General features: G+C 54.1%; 3 protein-coding genes across 3 annotated transcripts; 1 reads left to right on the top strand and 2 right to left on the bottom strand.

The window, feature by feature from the left end:
• Positions 1-2,457: 2,457 nt before the first annotated feature.
• On the top strand, positions 2,458-4,665 carry COL26b_008513 (uncharacterized protein; the record flags this gene model as incomplete). The annotated part of the gene is made up of 5 exons (XM_053181271.1): positions 2,458-2,518; positions 2,568-2,642; positions 2,759-2,901; positions 2,967-3,230; positions 3,286-4,665. 5 exons carry the CDS (start codon positions 2,458-2,460, stop codon positions 4,663-4,665), a joined length of 1,923 nt encoding a protein of 640 aa, XP_053034775.1.
• A 4,724-nt stretch (positions 4,666-9,389) lies between these two features.
• Positions 9,390-13,234, bottom strand: COL26b_008512 (uncharacterized protein; the record flags this gene model as incomplete). The annotated part of the gene is made up of 5 exons (XM_053181270.1): positions 9,390-11,621; positions 11,671-11,882; positions 11,931-12,348; positions 12,399-12,842; positions 12,905-13,234. The coding sequence occupies 5 exons, from the start codon at positions 13,232-13,234 to the stop codon at positions 9,390-9,392; spliced, it is 3,636 nt and encodes a 1,211-aa protein (XP_053034774.1).
• A 1,810-nt stretch (positions 13,235-15,044) lies between these two features.
• Positions 15,045-16,379, bottom strand: COL26b_008511 (uncharacterized protein; the record flags this gene model as incomplete). The annotated part of the gene is made up of 1 exon (XM_053181269.1): positions 15,045-16,379. The coding sequence occupies one exon, from the start codon at positions 16,377-16,379 to the stop codon at positions 15,045-15,047; it is 1,335 nt and encodes a 444-aa protein (XP_053034773.1).

Here is a 16,379-nt window from a genome sequence, read left to right as displayed (position 1 = left end):
CTTGCGTTATTCAAGGGCACGGAAAAGCAAAAGCTTCCTTCGCCAAATATGCCAGGATTGACAGGAGCCGACAACAGGAGGGAAGACGGACGACAGAAAAGAGAACCTAAAAAGACGGCAACGGAGATAGAAATATGGGATGCACAGCGAGGGACAGGTGACAGTATGTACTGGTGGGTACCTCTATCTTTTTATTTTTAAGAGATGAGCCCTGACGCGGCAATTTTCCAGCGTCCCAACGCTACCACCGAAGCGTAGCCCTCCTTCCTAAGACACCTGCCCTCTTGCTTGCCTTTCTGGCATTCTGCTCTCACGCCCCCACGCCCCCACGCCCTCAGCGCCACCTACGAACCCTCCCTCCTACACGCCCTCACGTCTGCCCTCTGAAGCTGCTCAAATCTCAGCTAATCATGTTTACTCAGTTGATGGAGCTCCCTCCTGAATTGAGACTTCTGATATGGGAGCTCGCCGTTCGTCCTCTTCTGCCGAGTATTCACTACTTCATGATAGACAGAGAGGACGACGACGGTGGCGGGAAATACTTTACCACGTTGCCCATAGATCGACACCCGGATCGGTACCTGCTGGGCGAAATGGACAAGATCCTCCTCATGGGAGAAGATTCTGGGTTATGGACAGCTTGCAAGGAGTCGAGATGCGTCGTGCAGAGAGCGTTCAAAAGTCGTTTCCCTCGGACCGAGGGATCTGCGCCAGTCATATTCGGTACACGTCGTTACAGACGACTTGCAGACAGTTCCAAGACGTGTTCGAGAGCCGATGAATATGCGAGAACGTATCTCAGTACAGACGCATGGATTGCGGATGCCAGCTTCGGTGTGCTTCCGCAGAAAGACTTGACAGTCTTCCAAGCAGTATCCCGCAACACATGGGACGTGAACAAGGTGATTAGAGACCTAGGATCTACGAAATTGGGTCTGGGCGTTGCATTCGACGAGCCGATTGCGTTCGAATATTTTGCATTCTGGTCCTTCAACTACGACATGTCGCTAGGTTTGAGGGCTGGGCCTGAGGGTCGTGATTACACCGCTGGCATGCTCACTCGAATGATGCAGGCCCCAGGCCCCCGCGCTCTATTTCTGAGCCTTTTGATGGCAAGATACGACGGCCGGATTAAATCCAAGACTTATCTCATTCAGTACGGCACATCGCAGAAGCCGAATTTCGACCACCGACGAGAAAACCGGACCACTTTCTCCGGCTGCGGTTTTACTTTAACACAAGCCAGTTCAGACGAAATCGGAAGCCTCACATACTCTCCAAGGGAAATGGGACGCGTTCACAGCGGGTGCAAACTCATGACAGCGTGGGAATTTGAAGAGACGATCTGGTTCATGTTCTTCCGACTTTTCGGTTTCCGGGATTCAGGGAACCATGTTCGGATTCCGCACCATGCAGAAGTACTGGTATGCGAAGTGTCAAAACATTGAGGGCTATGGCATCAGGAACGACAAAAGGAGAAACAAAAAAGAAAGAGGGAATCGAGAGGTAGCAGTATTCGCAATAGAGAAAGTTTGTCGCAGATTTGACACAGATTTCCGCTGGTTTCATGTTGGTGATGCGCGGAAAATTGTGTGATTCGAATTGTGTATGTCTCCATCAACATCAACATACCCTCAGCTCAAACTGCCATGCCAGAACGTCAGCGTGATCATGTCTCTCCTAGTTGCACCTGTAGCTCAAAACCGTAGTCAGAAAGTCGCGGTACCCCTGACCACTACATCTCAAGGCTTCCACAAACCAACCGAATAGCCTTTCAGCCTCCGCCTCATAGACGCCAAGACAGGGATCTCCAGACCAAGACCACGCGTGATTCGCTCCCGACCGAGACTCTCAACGACAAGGCATCCAACGCTCAAAAGTCGCCGGAAGGCGTATTTGCTGACCGTAGCTGACGGCATGCCCAGCACGCACCCACGCAACCGCGAGACAAAGATTTCGTCACGGGAAACGGGGGGGTCACCCCCTCCCCTTCAAGCCACAATCTGATTTATACGACCAGAAGTGGACGATGTCGTGATGTCTCGCAAGTCGGTGAGATGGTGCAGAGTCGCTCATTGGCTTGGTTCATGCTGACATGCCGAGTGTTTGCTGCGGCTGAGCCGCGCGCCCGAGCTGACATGGCTGGCTGGAGATCATCCCCGCACCGCGGCGCGCGGCCGGTGTGACGGGATATGCCCAGCGGCCCGGATGTGAGACAGCCCCTTGCTGAGTAGGGCTGAACGAGGTCCCGAGGTACCGGCGTTTTCGCAGCCGTTCGGTGAGCGGGAGAGAATCCCGCGGCGATGGAGTGTAAGTAGGAGTTCCGACTGTGAGAGACAAAGTATATAAGCTTAATCTGCTGACCTCTAGAAGTCGGTATGACAAGAGGATTCTCACCTCACTACCTTCGCTCTCTACACTCTATTTTGCAACACTACCACAAACCATCTCGTCAACATGTCTTCTGACGGCACCAGTGGCCCTATCCTTGTTCATGGCATCCCAGCCGATGATCCTCGTAGGTAACTTGCAAGTCTCCCTTCAATTCAATTGCTAACACCTCACAGAGAACCCTCCCGTTCGTTTGGAGGTTCGGGACATGATCAAGGACCAGCCGGACCAGTGGAACCTCTACCTCCTTGGTCTGGAGAGATTCAAGGAAAATGTGCCAGAGGGAATGCCCCTCTCCTTTTTCGAACTCGCTGGCAAGTTGCCGTCCTCCACCTCTGCTCCAACGCGCACCTAACATGAAAGCTAGCCATCCACGGATTGCCTTACAAGAAGTGGCCAGACAAGCCATGGAACAACATGGTCCGCGTTGACAACGACTTCGGAGGCTTCTGCACCCACAGCTCCATCCTCTTCCTCACTTGGCACCGCCCCTATCTCGCCATCTTCGAGGTGAGGCTTCTACCCCTGAAAGCGTCATGTACGGTGCAAAAAAGACTAACCACACCCACGGTCAGACCGAGCTCTACAAGCACGTTAACTTCATTGCAAACGCCTACACCGAGGACGAGCGCAAGGCCGACTACGTCAAGGCAGCAAAGACCTTCCGCATGCCGTACTGGGATTGGGCCCGTCCCGACCTCGGCGTCTTCCCTCCTCAAGCCGCCTCCGCAGCCCTCAACAAAGTCGTCAGACCTAAGGCGTTGTCGGGCAAGTCCGAGATCAACCCCCTTTCGAACTACACCTTCAGAGAGTCCGCATCCCTGCGGGACATCAACACCGTACGTAGAGTCCCATTCCCCTCTGCCGGCCAACAAACTGACATCCGCATCTTAGGTCCCCCGCGTCGGAGCCACGGTGCGCTACCCCAACATCCGCGACGGCGACGGCGAGATCAACCGCCAGCTGCTGGCCTTCTTCCAGGGCGAGCAGGGCAGCCCCAAGGGCAAGAACCTCACGGAGCGCGTCAACTTCATCCTGCAGTCCTACACCGAGTTCGCCACGGCGTCGAGCAACCGCTTCGAGGCGCAGAAGCCCAGCAACATCGACTTCCGCGGCTGGGGGAGCATCGAGGACGTCCACAACGCCGTCCACAACTACACCGGCGGCCGCGGCGGCCACATGGCCAACCCCGAGATCTCCTCCTTCGACCCCATCTTCTGGCTCCACCACGCCAACATCGACCGCCTGTTCGCCATCTGGCAGGCCATCCACGACAAGCCCTCGGATCCCCTCACCTACGTGACGACCAAACCCTCCGATGCGAACTGGGGTAACTTCATCGTCAAGGCCGGCGACCCAGAGGGCATCGACACCCCGCTGGCCCCCTTTGCCCAGTCCAGCAACGGCACCGAGCAGAAGTTCTGGACTTCGGAGGGCGTCCGCACCACCGAGGTCTTTGGCTACGCGTACCCCGAGACTCAGAAGGCGAGGTTCCCGACCCCCAAGGACGTCATCAACGAGCTGGATCGTCTCTACGGCAAGATGGCCACCTTTGCCAACATCATGCGCAGCAGCAGCGCCGACCTCGACAACGCCACCCAGGAACTCCAGCAGCGCGCCAAGAACCACATCAAGGCCGAGCGCGGACAACTTGCGGCAGCCTCCGTAGAGCAAGCGCCCCTGGCCCAGACCAACGGCGTTCACCTCCCCAAGGAGCGCGAGCTGAAGAAGCTCGTTGGCGCCGAGAACAAGTACCTCGAGTGGCTGGTCAACATCAAGGCCGAAAAGGCGCAGCTCGGCGGCAACTACGTCGTCCACGTCTTCCTCGGCGACGTCGACGACGCCTCGCCCCTGCTCTACCCCACGCAGCACTCCCACGTCGGCGTCTTCGCCACCTTCGGCCAGAACGAGAACACGGCCTGCCGGAACTGCCAGGAGGGCCGCGCCCGCGGACAGCAGATCACTGGCCAGATCCCCATCACCCTGGCCCTCGTCGAGCGCTACCTCGCCGGCATGGTCGACAGCCTAGCCCCCGCGGATGTGATCCCTTACCTGCAGAAGAATCTCCACTGGCGCGTCGCCCTGGTCAACGGCGAGGTGCAGGACAGGCAGAACGCGGGCAACCTGCTCGTTAGTGTTGTGACTGACGAGGTCACCATCCCGAGCAACCCGTCTGACTTGCCGGTTTATGCGCCTGACGTTGTCGTTCGTCCTGACTGCACCACGAACCGACAGGGAAGCGGCCGTGGACACGGCACTGGGTACTCTGGATGAGAGTATCCTGCGGAATTATAAAGGACTCAAGACAGTCTTATGCGCCTTATCATTCGTGTACCATAGTTTGTAAATGCGACTCTTCATCATCCAGCTAGTCCTCACTCGAGGCGTCCCGTTTCCGCAGCCTCACCCTTAGACTCGATCCATCAACTGCGATTCGTCAAATGATTCTAGCTATAGCGATCAATGTGGCAACGGTTGAGCAAAAGATTAAGAAGTAAAGCTGGCACGAATGGTCAACGTCTTCCACAAGGGATAGGTGCCGTAGTGCGAGAGCATACGTAGTGAGGCGTTAGAAGGAGAAATCCATCGGTCTCGGTACTCTAGAGTTCCCCTTTCTCTCCCGGCGTCTTTGATAGTCATTGTGACTCTGGTTCCCGCTGGCCATCCAATCCTTGAACATCTCCCAGATCGCTATAAAACCGTCTGAAAGCCAAGACAGAATACCCCCAAGCCATTCGAGGATCGCGTCCCAGGGCACGTAGTATACTGCTGCAGCAACCCCAACACCAATGAGAACGGCAGGACCGGCGGCAGTCATGAATGCGGAAGCCCCAGCATATGCTGCCCCAACCTTGATATTGAGCAAGCCATATTGGAACTGAAACAGTGCACCTCCTGCAGAGGCCTTAATCGAGACGGCGAGTTTCGCACCGCAAGCTAGGGTGCCCAAGATGGAAGCAAGGCTCCCTCTCCATCTCTTCCACCACTCGCCGTCGTCCACAGACGTCTTCTTCATCTTCTCCACGTGACGCCTGATCCTTGTTTTCTCTCGGCTGCTGAGATTTTGCTTGAACGCCTGTTCGGCATTTGCCCAAGACTTCTCCTCGGGGTCGATGTCAATCAGCACCGCGGGCCCAAAAAACAAACGGCGTCTTCGGTCCTTCTGTGCCCACCGCTGGATCATACTGCCACCAAAAGTCGAGGCCCCGTCAAGGTGCAGGTACTTTTCCGCATTGGAGCCGAAGCCACAACGGAGCACCATCAGCACTCGAAAGTTTGACGGAACGTCGAAGTCTATGACTTCAAGATGGCCACTCACAACGAGAACAAGCTCATCACACTCATGGCTCTTCGCTAAGTCACGGATGATCGAATCGAGTGCGAAATCAGTGGTGACAACCACTGAAGAGCGCTTCCCTTTCCAACGCGTCAGATCACAGCTGCCCTGATGATAGGAGATGATAGTAACGCAAGAGATATAAGCTTACTTCTGAAGAAACGGAAAGCCGGTTTTTGAAGACTCTGACACTTATTTGAGAGGCGAGATACACTGTGCGGGCTGCAAACCGCAACAAAGACTCTGTGTTTGGCTTTTGTTGGTCTCTTGAGTCTGGTCTTCGATTCATCCGACTGCTCCTTGAATTTTTTCATGTCCTCTTGAATCATCGAAAGCATGGAGTCTACTTCGAGCTTAATGGCATGCTCGTCGTACTCAGAGACCGCGGAGAAGTCGGTTACGGTGGAAGAATTGTCTGACCACATGTTGTGCGAGAGAACGTGATTTTGTGGATAAAAAGATCTCAAGAAAGAAATAAAGACAGAGATAGAGCTTGTATGTATGTATGTGCCTGATCTATCTAGATTGACCACCGCTGTACGGGGAGCTTTCAGGCCTACTTATACTTGTGAAAACGTTTGCCCAGGGTTCAGATGTCCATCCTTTCCCTAAAGTTCCTAAGATGCATGTAAACTGGAATCGGATACCGTACGTATCACTTGTCTCTCGCCCGGACGGTCACGAGCACCATGAAATGCCAAAGACGGCGCGGTCGATGACTTGCATGCAGGACCATTTCACACCCCACCCCCAACGGAGATTCGAATTGATACCAGGGCGTCGACGTGGACAAAGTGACTAGCGAGCCTGCTCATGGTTGCCTGGCTCAACTGAAAATCAATATGCATCTCTTCTGCAAGTCCAACGCATATCATTGCAAGCTTGTCCGCGTTGCTTCTTGAGAACGTAGGAGCCCATCCATGATTCCTGCAGAGTACCGGGCTGGCCACAGCAACTACCAATGGCATTAATGTTCACCAACCACCAGACCCAACGGTACATGCAGTGTGTCTTGTCCCGACCAAGCGGTGATACCGCTTTAGCCAATCAACTTAAAAGGACTTCAATGCAGTCTGTATTGATATGTCCAATCAGATCATGCAGCTAGCAGTACACCATAAGTCATTGTGCCACTCGGTCGCGAGAGTAGCAATTGGCCGGAAGTACTACGGGGATATGGTCGTTAACCAACGACAAGCAGTATGAGCGTGGGGTGAAGAGTCTGGAACTTGATGGCCCAAAAATGAGCCTCCACTGACCTTAGATAAGTTGTCACTGCGAACTTCCTGACAGGCATTGATTCCATGGATGGCGAAGTGTCCGTCTCGGGCCTACTGTGATCCCCCAACTCCGTCGGCCTCTGAGAATCCCATCACGCTAAACATCTTTTTGAAATTTCTCCCTTTCGAAAAACCTCAAAATCATTCATACTCGGTTCGTATTGCTCCAGAAACTCTTCTGTAATGGATTCGATGGAACTTGACCAGCATTCCGAGTTCTATGAGACTTGGATCTGCCTTCAGAGCACTGCTGAGTCAAGCGAAGTGTCCCCGCCGTCATTCGAACCCGCTGCATATCAACCAGAGACGCCGTTCATAGATCAGAGACGTGCCATTCCGACACGGGTACGGGAGGAGACTCAAACTCTCAGCCCCACGCCTTCTCAGTCGCAACAGTCAACATCTCACGACGCAGTCTCGTCAGCTTTACCATCGACCAGCAAGCCCCAAACAGCGTTGAAAAAGGGGCGCCCCGGGAGAAAAGCAGAGCACGACGAACGAGAATGGTTGTCGAAGAAGCAGATACTCAAAACCCTCTACCTAGACGAAGCCAAATCTCTCAGCGCGGTCTCGAAGGTAATGGATAATGCGCATGGCTTTAAGGCATCGTAAGTCCCCAAGCCAAGCATTTTCTTCGTGAGCTAATTGAGAGCCGGACGTCAGTGAGAACATGTACAAGAAGAAGTTCGCAGCATGGGGATTCTTCAAAAACCAATCACAATGCCGACCAGTTGATTCAATCACACAGGTCCTCTCTGGGACGTCAGGCAGAGCACGATCTGCACAAAGTCTTCCCCAGAAGCAGTTCCAAGATTCTGAGAAACTTGCATATCGACTCGATAAACATCTTTCTCTGCTGGCACCAGATGATCCGAGGCTCGCCCAGCTGGAAAAAATGCTTTTCAATGTGTGGGGTTATTTCATGCGGGTGTTCGACCGCGGATCAGATGGAGTCAGTGGATGGACTGGCGACTTCTTCAGTCTCAATCCCCCGAAAGGCTATTGCGACTCTTCGGGCGATTGGAAGGCTGTGTCCGACCAATGCCACGGTGCCTCTATTTTGGTGACGCGGCAAGACGATACCAACGGGAAATGCCAGAAGACCCTTCACAAGGCGCTGTCCCTCTTTGACAAGTTACTTCAGAAGAAGGATCCATGGATGCTTGTCTATATATGGAGGATAATTCTCTACATGAGAGGTATCGCATTCCGACTTGAACCCAGAAAAACGGAGGTCTCTTCTTTAGTCCTGGCGCGGAATCGAGACGACCATCTAGTTGGGAATTTTTTGACGGGCATCATAGGACTCATCAAGATAAGCCTCGACGCAGAAGATCCTATGGTATACGCTCTCGAGTCACTACGTTTCTTCTGTCTTCAAGACATTAAGTTGCCAGTAGAACGAGTCTACCAGCTTTGCATTGACCTTTTCATGGGCTACCTGGGCAACTTTCATCCCGTGGTTCTGTCAATGACGGGCCACTTTTTGAAGTACTGGCCAGGAAAGCTGGGGGAGCACGTTCTGCCAAGCTACGACAAGGTCGTCAAGAGCGCTGAGGTGGAATTTGGGTTGTGTGATGAACGTACAATTTCTTTGCTTACAGAGTACATGTACATGGCCAATTATCATGGCCAAGACAGCTCATTGATCTTTAAGCTAGCTACAAATCTCAAGGAAAGGACGGATAGGCTTGGTAATAAGCCTACTTGGGGAAGGGAAACTTATGCTCATGTGCTTGCTTGCAAGCTTCTGGCGCGTATCAATAGAGATGAAGGCAAAGGGCAATGTTGGATGGTCAGCTTGGGTGCTCTTGCAAAGAGGCTTCGAGATGGAGACCGCAAATGCCAAACTAGAGCTTTGCAAATAAGACTCATGTTGGCTGATTGGTATCGAAAGGCGGGAGAAAATGGTCGATGCAAGATTGAGAAGGATTTGGCTGAGGGAATACGGGCCCGTATGTCAGAGTCAGAGCCGGTGAAGGCTGGTTGGAATGAGACTTTCAGATTTAGAGGCCGATAGAGTTTAGGGGTAACTAGTTTTATTCATGCATACATGGACTTATTGTGTTTCTTTTGTGGTTTCCGATTCTTTCCGTGTTTCCTGTTCCTGGGTCGAAGAAAGCCCAAATCTGGCCAACATTATAAGTTTACAATATACTCAACTCAAGGGCACATGCTTCAACAAGAACGTCGACTGATTCAAAACTTCATTTGCCTGCTTTGACTACAAATACATTTCCTAACGCCCCCATCATCGCAATTTGCGTCATTTAGATATGCTTCGTAGACATTACAGAAGACTTGCGAAAACAAAAGACCGTTATCCATATCCCATTCCCTTGCTTCCCTTCTGTTCCTGTGGTGAATAAAGGAAACTATCATTAAACCTCCGTCTCGACATCGGGCTTGCGTCCGTTCAGAGATCCGAGCTTCGTAATCTTTCGCACAGCGTACTTGGCTTCATCCTTGGCGAACTGCACGTTACGCATCGGACGCCACTGCATCAGGCCTCTGTGCTGGCGATGCAAGTCTCTGCTCCTGCTCTGGTAGTCCTTGTAAGCCTGGACAGGGCCGTTGCTGTTTTTCTTCGAGACGCTGGATGACGCGTCGCTATTGGCGCTATCGACGGACTTGCGAGCATCATCACTTCCTTGGTTGGTGCTGCCTTGGTTGGTGCTAGCATCCGTAAGTCCAAGATCGATATCGCTGCTGTCATCATCCGAGTCGAAAGTGTCGCGTGATTCGTCGTTCAAGTCCTCCTGTTCGCCATCCATGGGTGCCGTAGGGTCCTTGCCGAAAGCTCCACTCCAGTCCGTTCCGTCCTTGGCCATCCACTTCTCCTTCTCCTTGGGGTTTGCTTGAGCCAGAACGTCGCGGCCATGAGTCAAAGACTCGTCGTGGAGCTTTTGGACCGCAGGAGGCACCTCAGGCGTCACCTCCTCGCCACGGACACCTTCAGCAAAGCAGGCTTCCCAGGTTTCAATCGTCTCACGAGAGTCGTTGCTAGTGACGAACTTGATGTGGTCACGGTCGGTACCGGTGGAGAAGCGGCCACGGAACTTGAGGCGTCCAATCTCTTCAATCTCGATGTCGGGGATGTCCTTGTAATTGTCTTCGGTGATGTAGTTCTGAGAGAGGCGGAGACCTCTGTCGCACTTCCAAATCGGGATGTCAAAGTCCTGCTCTTCCTGGTCGGGCAGCGATTGCAGCCACAAAGATGCATAGGCATCGGCATGACGCTTTCCGGGAGGGTAAAACTCGAAGAAGACAGGAGACCTGTATCGATAACGGACGGGAAGACGGATCTTTTCGTGGTTGTTCTCACCGCTGATGTCCCAAGAGTATCCTTCCGTCTCCTCCAGCTTTTGGCAAGTATCACGCTTCACGCTCACGGAGCTTCCGCCAGTGCGAATGCGAATCTTTGTCTTCAAGTGTCCGTAGTTCGTAGCGTTCATACTGTTGGAAGTAAACTCGAAAGTTCCGACTTCCCAACCCAGCTGAGGGGGCGGCAGGCGCAGTTCGACGGATCTGAAGAGCAAAGAGATTCTGATCCTTCCGTATCCGATACCTCCGTCTAGAGGGTACCATCGGGTGGCCTCACTTCCCGTCTGCATAATGTCGGAGAGCTTCAGAGGCACAACACCAATAATGGGATCGTGTTGTCTGTTGCGGGAATCGCGAACGGTGATGGTGGTGATGCACGATCGCCAATCGCGGATGAACTTCTCGGTACCGGCGTTGAAGATGGGCTGAGATGAGACAGCCTTTGTACGCGTCTTGTAAACAAGCTCGTCGTTGACAAGAATAGTGCAGTAGGAACTGGGCAACTTGCTACCTTCCTCTTCCTTGACATCGCCAGCATCGAGACGGGCCGGCTCATACTCACGTCCTTTGCGCTTTCCGTTGGAGCCCTTGACGTTCGCCAGTTCGAGTCCGACGATTTGGTGCACGACAATGCTAAGAATACCAGAGGGCCAAAGTGGGTCGGGAGGAGTGTGAACAACCGCATCTTCCTCGGCGTTCTCGATGGTGCCCTTCTCGTCCTGAAGCTCCTTCTTGTCCTTCAACTCAGGAGGAAGGTTGACGTCCTTACCGTCAGTGCGAAGAGCCTTGCGGAATTGAGTCTTTCCAAAGAAGCCAACCTCCCAGTGGAGTTCGCCAGGCATAGTACTGTCGGCCTTAACGCCGGCCAACTTGGAAACCTGAGGGAACATCTTTCCAGGGTGCTGAATGAGCTTTTGGATGCTGAGTTCGACCTTGCCGACAACGTCATCTGCAGAAGAGCGATCGCTGTCCCACAGCTCGACTGACAGCTGTTCGTCAGCCTTGATCAGGTCCGCGGTAACCAACAGCCCGCAGCTCTCCTCAAAGACGGGGTTCAAGTCATCCTGAATGACGCGAGTGCAGAACTGAGGCTTCGAGAACTTGCTCCACGCAACGGTGATATACGGGTCCGAGCCACCACCCTGGCTGCCGCGGCGGTCCTGCTTGCTCAGACCGACGGCCTTGTGAATGCGAATGTAGAGCAGACCAAGAGCAAGGGTCTCCTTCTTGATGTCGTCGCCCTGGAGCATCTTGCTCAAGTCCAGGGTCATGCTCTTGGGAGCAACATACTAAATCCTGGTTAGCTAGGGTGAAAGCGTATGTGAGAGTACTACTTACCATGGAAGCAGCGGTGCCAATGGCCCAGTTGACGAAGTTGGAAATCAAGGGCAGGTTCAGGATGTTGACTCCCTTTTCAATCATGGGAGTGCAGCCGGCCTGGACCTTGGGAATACCCATGAGCGTAAAAGTCAAAGTCTTCAGGAACGGTGGCTCAGGCGTAAGTTGGAGACGAATGCGTGCTGTAGCAACAAGACCTTGAAGTTCGACCCCTAGAGAATGTTAGACGACATTATGGTCGGACAAGTGGCCTTACTCACAGATCGGCAAGGGGACTCCAAAGAGGCCGCGAACACCAAGGTAAAAGACCAGTTGCATTCCCATATTGCGCGCCTTGGAGGAGATATCAGCTCCAGAGGGCTTAGCATGGTAAGCGACTGATGCCTCAAGGTTGTAGAAAGACCCAGCCTGCTCCATAGCGGCCAGCTCATTGGGGTCAGTGTTCTTCTGATTCTGCTTGTGGGCTTCATCTTTGATATCTTTGACGTGGGAGTCTGGCAAAGCTCGCAAGCTGAGGATGCGTAGCGGGTTGCTGCCCTGCGAAATATCGGCGACGCGGACGTTCTCAATAACGCCAGGGACAGAGGCAACCATGACGTCCTCCAGAGTGTCAGCGACACCGGCGAACATCTCGGGGTTGATCAAGTTCCACATGATGCCCAGAGCGGTGTTCATCCACTGTGATTCGTTAGCGCGCCATCACCATCATTTGCACTCGATCTTCTTACCTCGACAGATTCAGGGACGAGGTTGATGGTGGCCGTCTCACCACGCTCCTGCTCGCTGGACCATTCCGTGTTTCTGCCCTGGGTGATGAGATCCTTCACCCAGAGAAAGACTCCTGACGCGACGCAGGCACCAAGGGGGATGAGTCCATAGAGAGCGCCGCCAAAGAACTTGCCGACAATGACGATGCCGAAGAAAATGCCGGCACAAAGGACGTTTGCCTTGCGTTCTAAAGCCTCGAACATCGGCTCGTAGCTGACGCTTGGCGTCTTGAAGAAGTTGACATTGGTCTTTTCACTGTGGATAGGTACGTCGGACGTGCTTCCGGGCTCGACGGGATCGGGTGGTGCGGTGACATCTTGAGCTTGGCGGTACTCCTCACCAGACTGCTTCGACGAAGTGGCAACGGTTGCCGACTTTCCGAGATTCTCGTTTGGCACAGAAATCTGAGGGCAGGCTTGTCAGTGAACCTCAATCAAACGACATATGAGGGCTGTAAGTAGCATACCTGGGGGTTCTCGACCACCTCCTTGAAGTCGTCGTTTGCGTTTTCAATCTCGACATCCTTGCCAGTCACGGGGTCCCGCACAGTCTTGGTCTTCCTCTTGCGAAAACGGTGGTCCTTCTCGGGGACATGGGGTTTCGCGTCCCCATTGTGGCCGTTCTGATGGTGCTGGCGCTGTTCTTGCTTGATCTTCTTGTCCTCGGCGTCAAGGGCAGCATCTCGCTCGCGCTTCTCCTTGTCGAGCTGTGCCATAAACTCGTGGACATTGGGAATTCGGTTTCGGCCGCTGTAGTGCTGGCCGCCGGTCGGCAGTTGGTGCTCGTCGACATTCATCTTGCTGCCATGCACAAGCCTGTGCGTGCGACCTGTACCTGCGCGCCTGTTTGGATGAAAATAAGAGTGGGTATATGAGATCAGTCGTAGCTCACACTACTTGACTGTCGCAGGCAGGCTCGATTTGCCGAGTCAATTGGGCTTCAGACTGCACTTGCACTGCACCGAAAATATTGGCAGGCGGACAATCGGCAGAGGAAATGGAGAATAGCTAAGAAGGACAAGAATGAGAGCGCGGAGGCTGGATCTTGGAAATATAATTCCAAGAAGGACCTACACTAGCGAAAGAAGGAACGGAGCAACCCCTCCAATTGCCTCATAGCTCCTCTTCAGCTTGCGCCAGCTGTGACAGCTTGTTTGGGCTGCCTTAGTCTGCCCATCCATCCCCCTTTCCCCAATCTGCCTTCAGCTGCAGCTTGCACACACTCACTGGACTGGCTTGTTTGGTCGGGCTGGCCTGGCATGGCTGGAAGCTGTGATGGTCAATGACGTAGCTTGTCTTGCGACTTGCTGCCACAAAGCCCACTAACAGCATGTGCGGCCCCACCCCCGGCCAGCCCCCGGCACCTTGCAGCACCTATGACGGAGCAAGTCTCCGGTACATCGCGTGGCTCATGCGTTTTCCTGCTGGCTGCCACTGCATTTTGGCTGTCCGTCGCCCATTATTTGAAGACCGAGCCAAACATTCCTGCACCAAGTCTTCAGCACCAGAGGCGCGTTACGACGAAGCGACCGTGGCTGGAAAGGGCGACGCTAACTGGCCCTATCATTTCTTGTGCGTGGCTTCAGGCGGGAATTCAGCATTCCCGTCACGTTTTCCTGTTTTTTTACGGCCTTTTCGATGGCTTGTGCAACAGCGATGCGACGACCTGTGGCCGATCTGCAGTAGGGATCGCTGTTTGCTTGCGTAAATGGCTGGGGGGGAGCCGCTGTTTTGGCTGCATGTTCATTGGCCTTCGTGGCCTCGAGCTGGCTAGGCCGTCTGGCTCCCAACTCACGTCGTGCCTTGGCTCCATGTTTAGGTAGTTCAGCTGCGGACTTTGACAGCTGGAGGGGCGGGCGGTTGTGGTGGGATGGTTTGCTCCGTTGTTAGTTTGTGGCCTGCGTCGTCTCGTTCCTGTGCTGTTTTTGGAGGCACAGCAGTAGGATGAGGAGCTGTTCGACTAAGCTGACACGGGTACCAGACATAGCCAGATGGTTGTTTTCACTGCACGTTGTCGAGAAAACCGCATCGTCGACCTGGTCAGCCGCCATCCGCCCTATCGAAAACTCTCCGTGCGGCTCATCGGTGTTGACATGGGTTGCCGCAGTCCCGATGAACGATTGCGTTTGCAGGGGATGGCGAAAATATCACCACCCCTTACGCAAGCCAAGGTTGTCCTCGTCAGTCCACTTCTCCATTCTGCCCCGCTTACGACGATACCTTACCTCATCGCCTCGTAACGGATCAACCATCAACCGAATTGCACGGGAAACTGTGATCGAATTCACAAGTTGGCCAGACCGCTGTAGCCCATCCTTGTCCCCCAAGGCCGGCTAGCTAGCTCCTTAGCAAAGACGGTCAAACATCCAAACGCACGCTAAGCATTCCTCTTCCCCAGACTAACACCAAGACACGATGAGTCCACTTGTCATCGATAATGGGATTCCGAGAACTTGGTCGTATCGCGTGTGCTCATTAGATCCTAAACGATGCTAACTAGTACATGTGTATCTTACAACGCCGAGCCACCGTTTTCCCCCCTTTCCCCAACACCATGCAAAACCATATGCTTCCCCGGAAAATTAAATCCAAACGCTGTGTCTCTCTTCAAGCAACCACCAAATCAGGCGGAATGGGCGTGTCCCTCCTACTCCCAGTTTCCGGGTTGAAGAGCCCCGCCGACCCAAGCCTGTCAATGCGCGACGAGGACGGCCTCAGGATCGTCGGCGTCGAGAGGTCCACGTCCATGTCCCCGGGCGTGAGCCCCCGATCGCACGAGACGCTACTCGTGTCTGACATTTCAACGTCTCCAGCCTCGTCGAACGTCTCGACGCTAGGCGTCGGGAGATCGCCGCAGGTTTGCACCTCCACGACGGGAGGCGCAGGTTGCTGCTTTCCGTCGTCTCCTGCTTTGTTTGCTGCCGCCTCAGCCGCGCGCAACGCAGCCACAGCACCGCCGAGGTTGTCCGGGTCCTCTTCCTGGTTGCCAATCGTCCAGACCCAGCGGCGCTTCTTCTCCTTTCTCTTCTTCTTCCTGATGCCGCCTGAGGGGCTGGCTCCCGCCGGGCTGGATACCACCGGTGAGTTGGCTGCGAGGCCAGCCATTCGTCTGCGCATCTCTTCAAACGGTCCGGGCGTCATTCCGCCATCGAGTGTTTCGTTGCCTGTGAAGGCGAGTGCGAGGTCTAGAATAGTGTTCTGGTCCTGTTGTGCCCTGGGAGATGCGGGAGACGAGTCTTCGATGAGCAGGTCGATGTGAGATTTCGTATACGTGTTGGTTGTGATGGTTTGCTCGATTGGGCTGTTGTAAGCTACCCGGCGTGCCGCCTTCTCCTGCAAGCGCAGGGACTGTCGACGGGGTGATGTGGGCGTCTTGGCTGTCGGGGGAGGAAGCGGCGAGTTGCGGAGGATGCTGTGAAGGGATCGAGGATGGCTGTAAGGTGGCTTGGTGCCAGCCAGTGTAAGGTTGGTTCGTTTACGCAGAGATCGGGGTGTCGGTTGGTCGTTCATCAAAGCCGTCAGAGGAGTCTGGGCGTCGATTGGTGAAAACCCGAACATTTGAGGACCTTCTACGGGGCCTGCTGACAGCGGCGGTGTCGCAGTCATGGTGCTTGGAAAGGTGATTTCCATAGCAGCGGCGGGTGAGAGAGGGTGAGCTGTCAGCGGCGTCTCGGGATAGCAGACTGTATACGGGGTCTGTATCCGTAGCTGGGGAGTCACGAGATCCTTGGCTTCGTTGATGGCAGTCAAGGGGTCGGCGATGGCGGGAGTCGACCTCTCAATGGCGGTGGTGTAGACATTGGAGAGGGTGTTGAAAGTCGTTGGGGACTTGGGGTCAACGAGAGCCAAGGATTTGTTGATTCTCGTATGAGGAGCCGGCGATGTCTTGATGGACAAGGACAGCTTCGGCCTCCTTGAGGCAGTTCCAGTCTGGGTAGCCAT

This window comes from Colletotrichum chrysophilum (genome assembly GCF_026319265.1).
Source record: "Colletotrichum chrysophilum strain AFK26 chromosome Unknown scaffold_75, whole genome shotgun sequence".
Lineage (NCBI taxonomy): Eukaryota > Fungi > Ascomycota > Sordariomycetes > Glomerellales > Glomerellaceae > Colletotrichum > Colletotrichum chrysophilum.
This window is presented reverse-complemented; position numbering and strand designations above follow the sequence as displayed.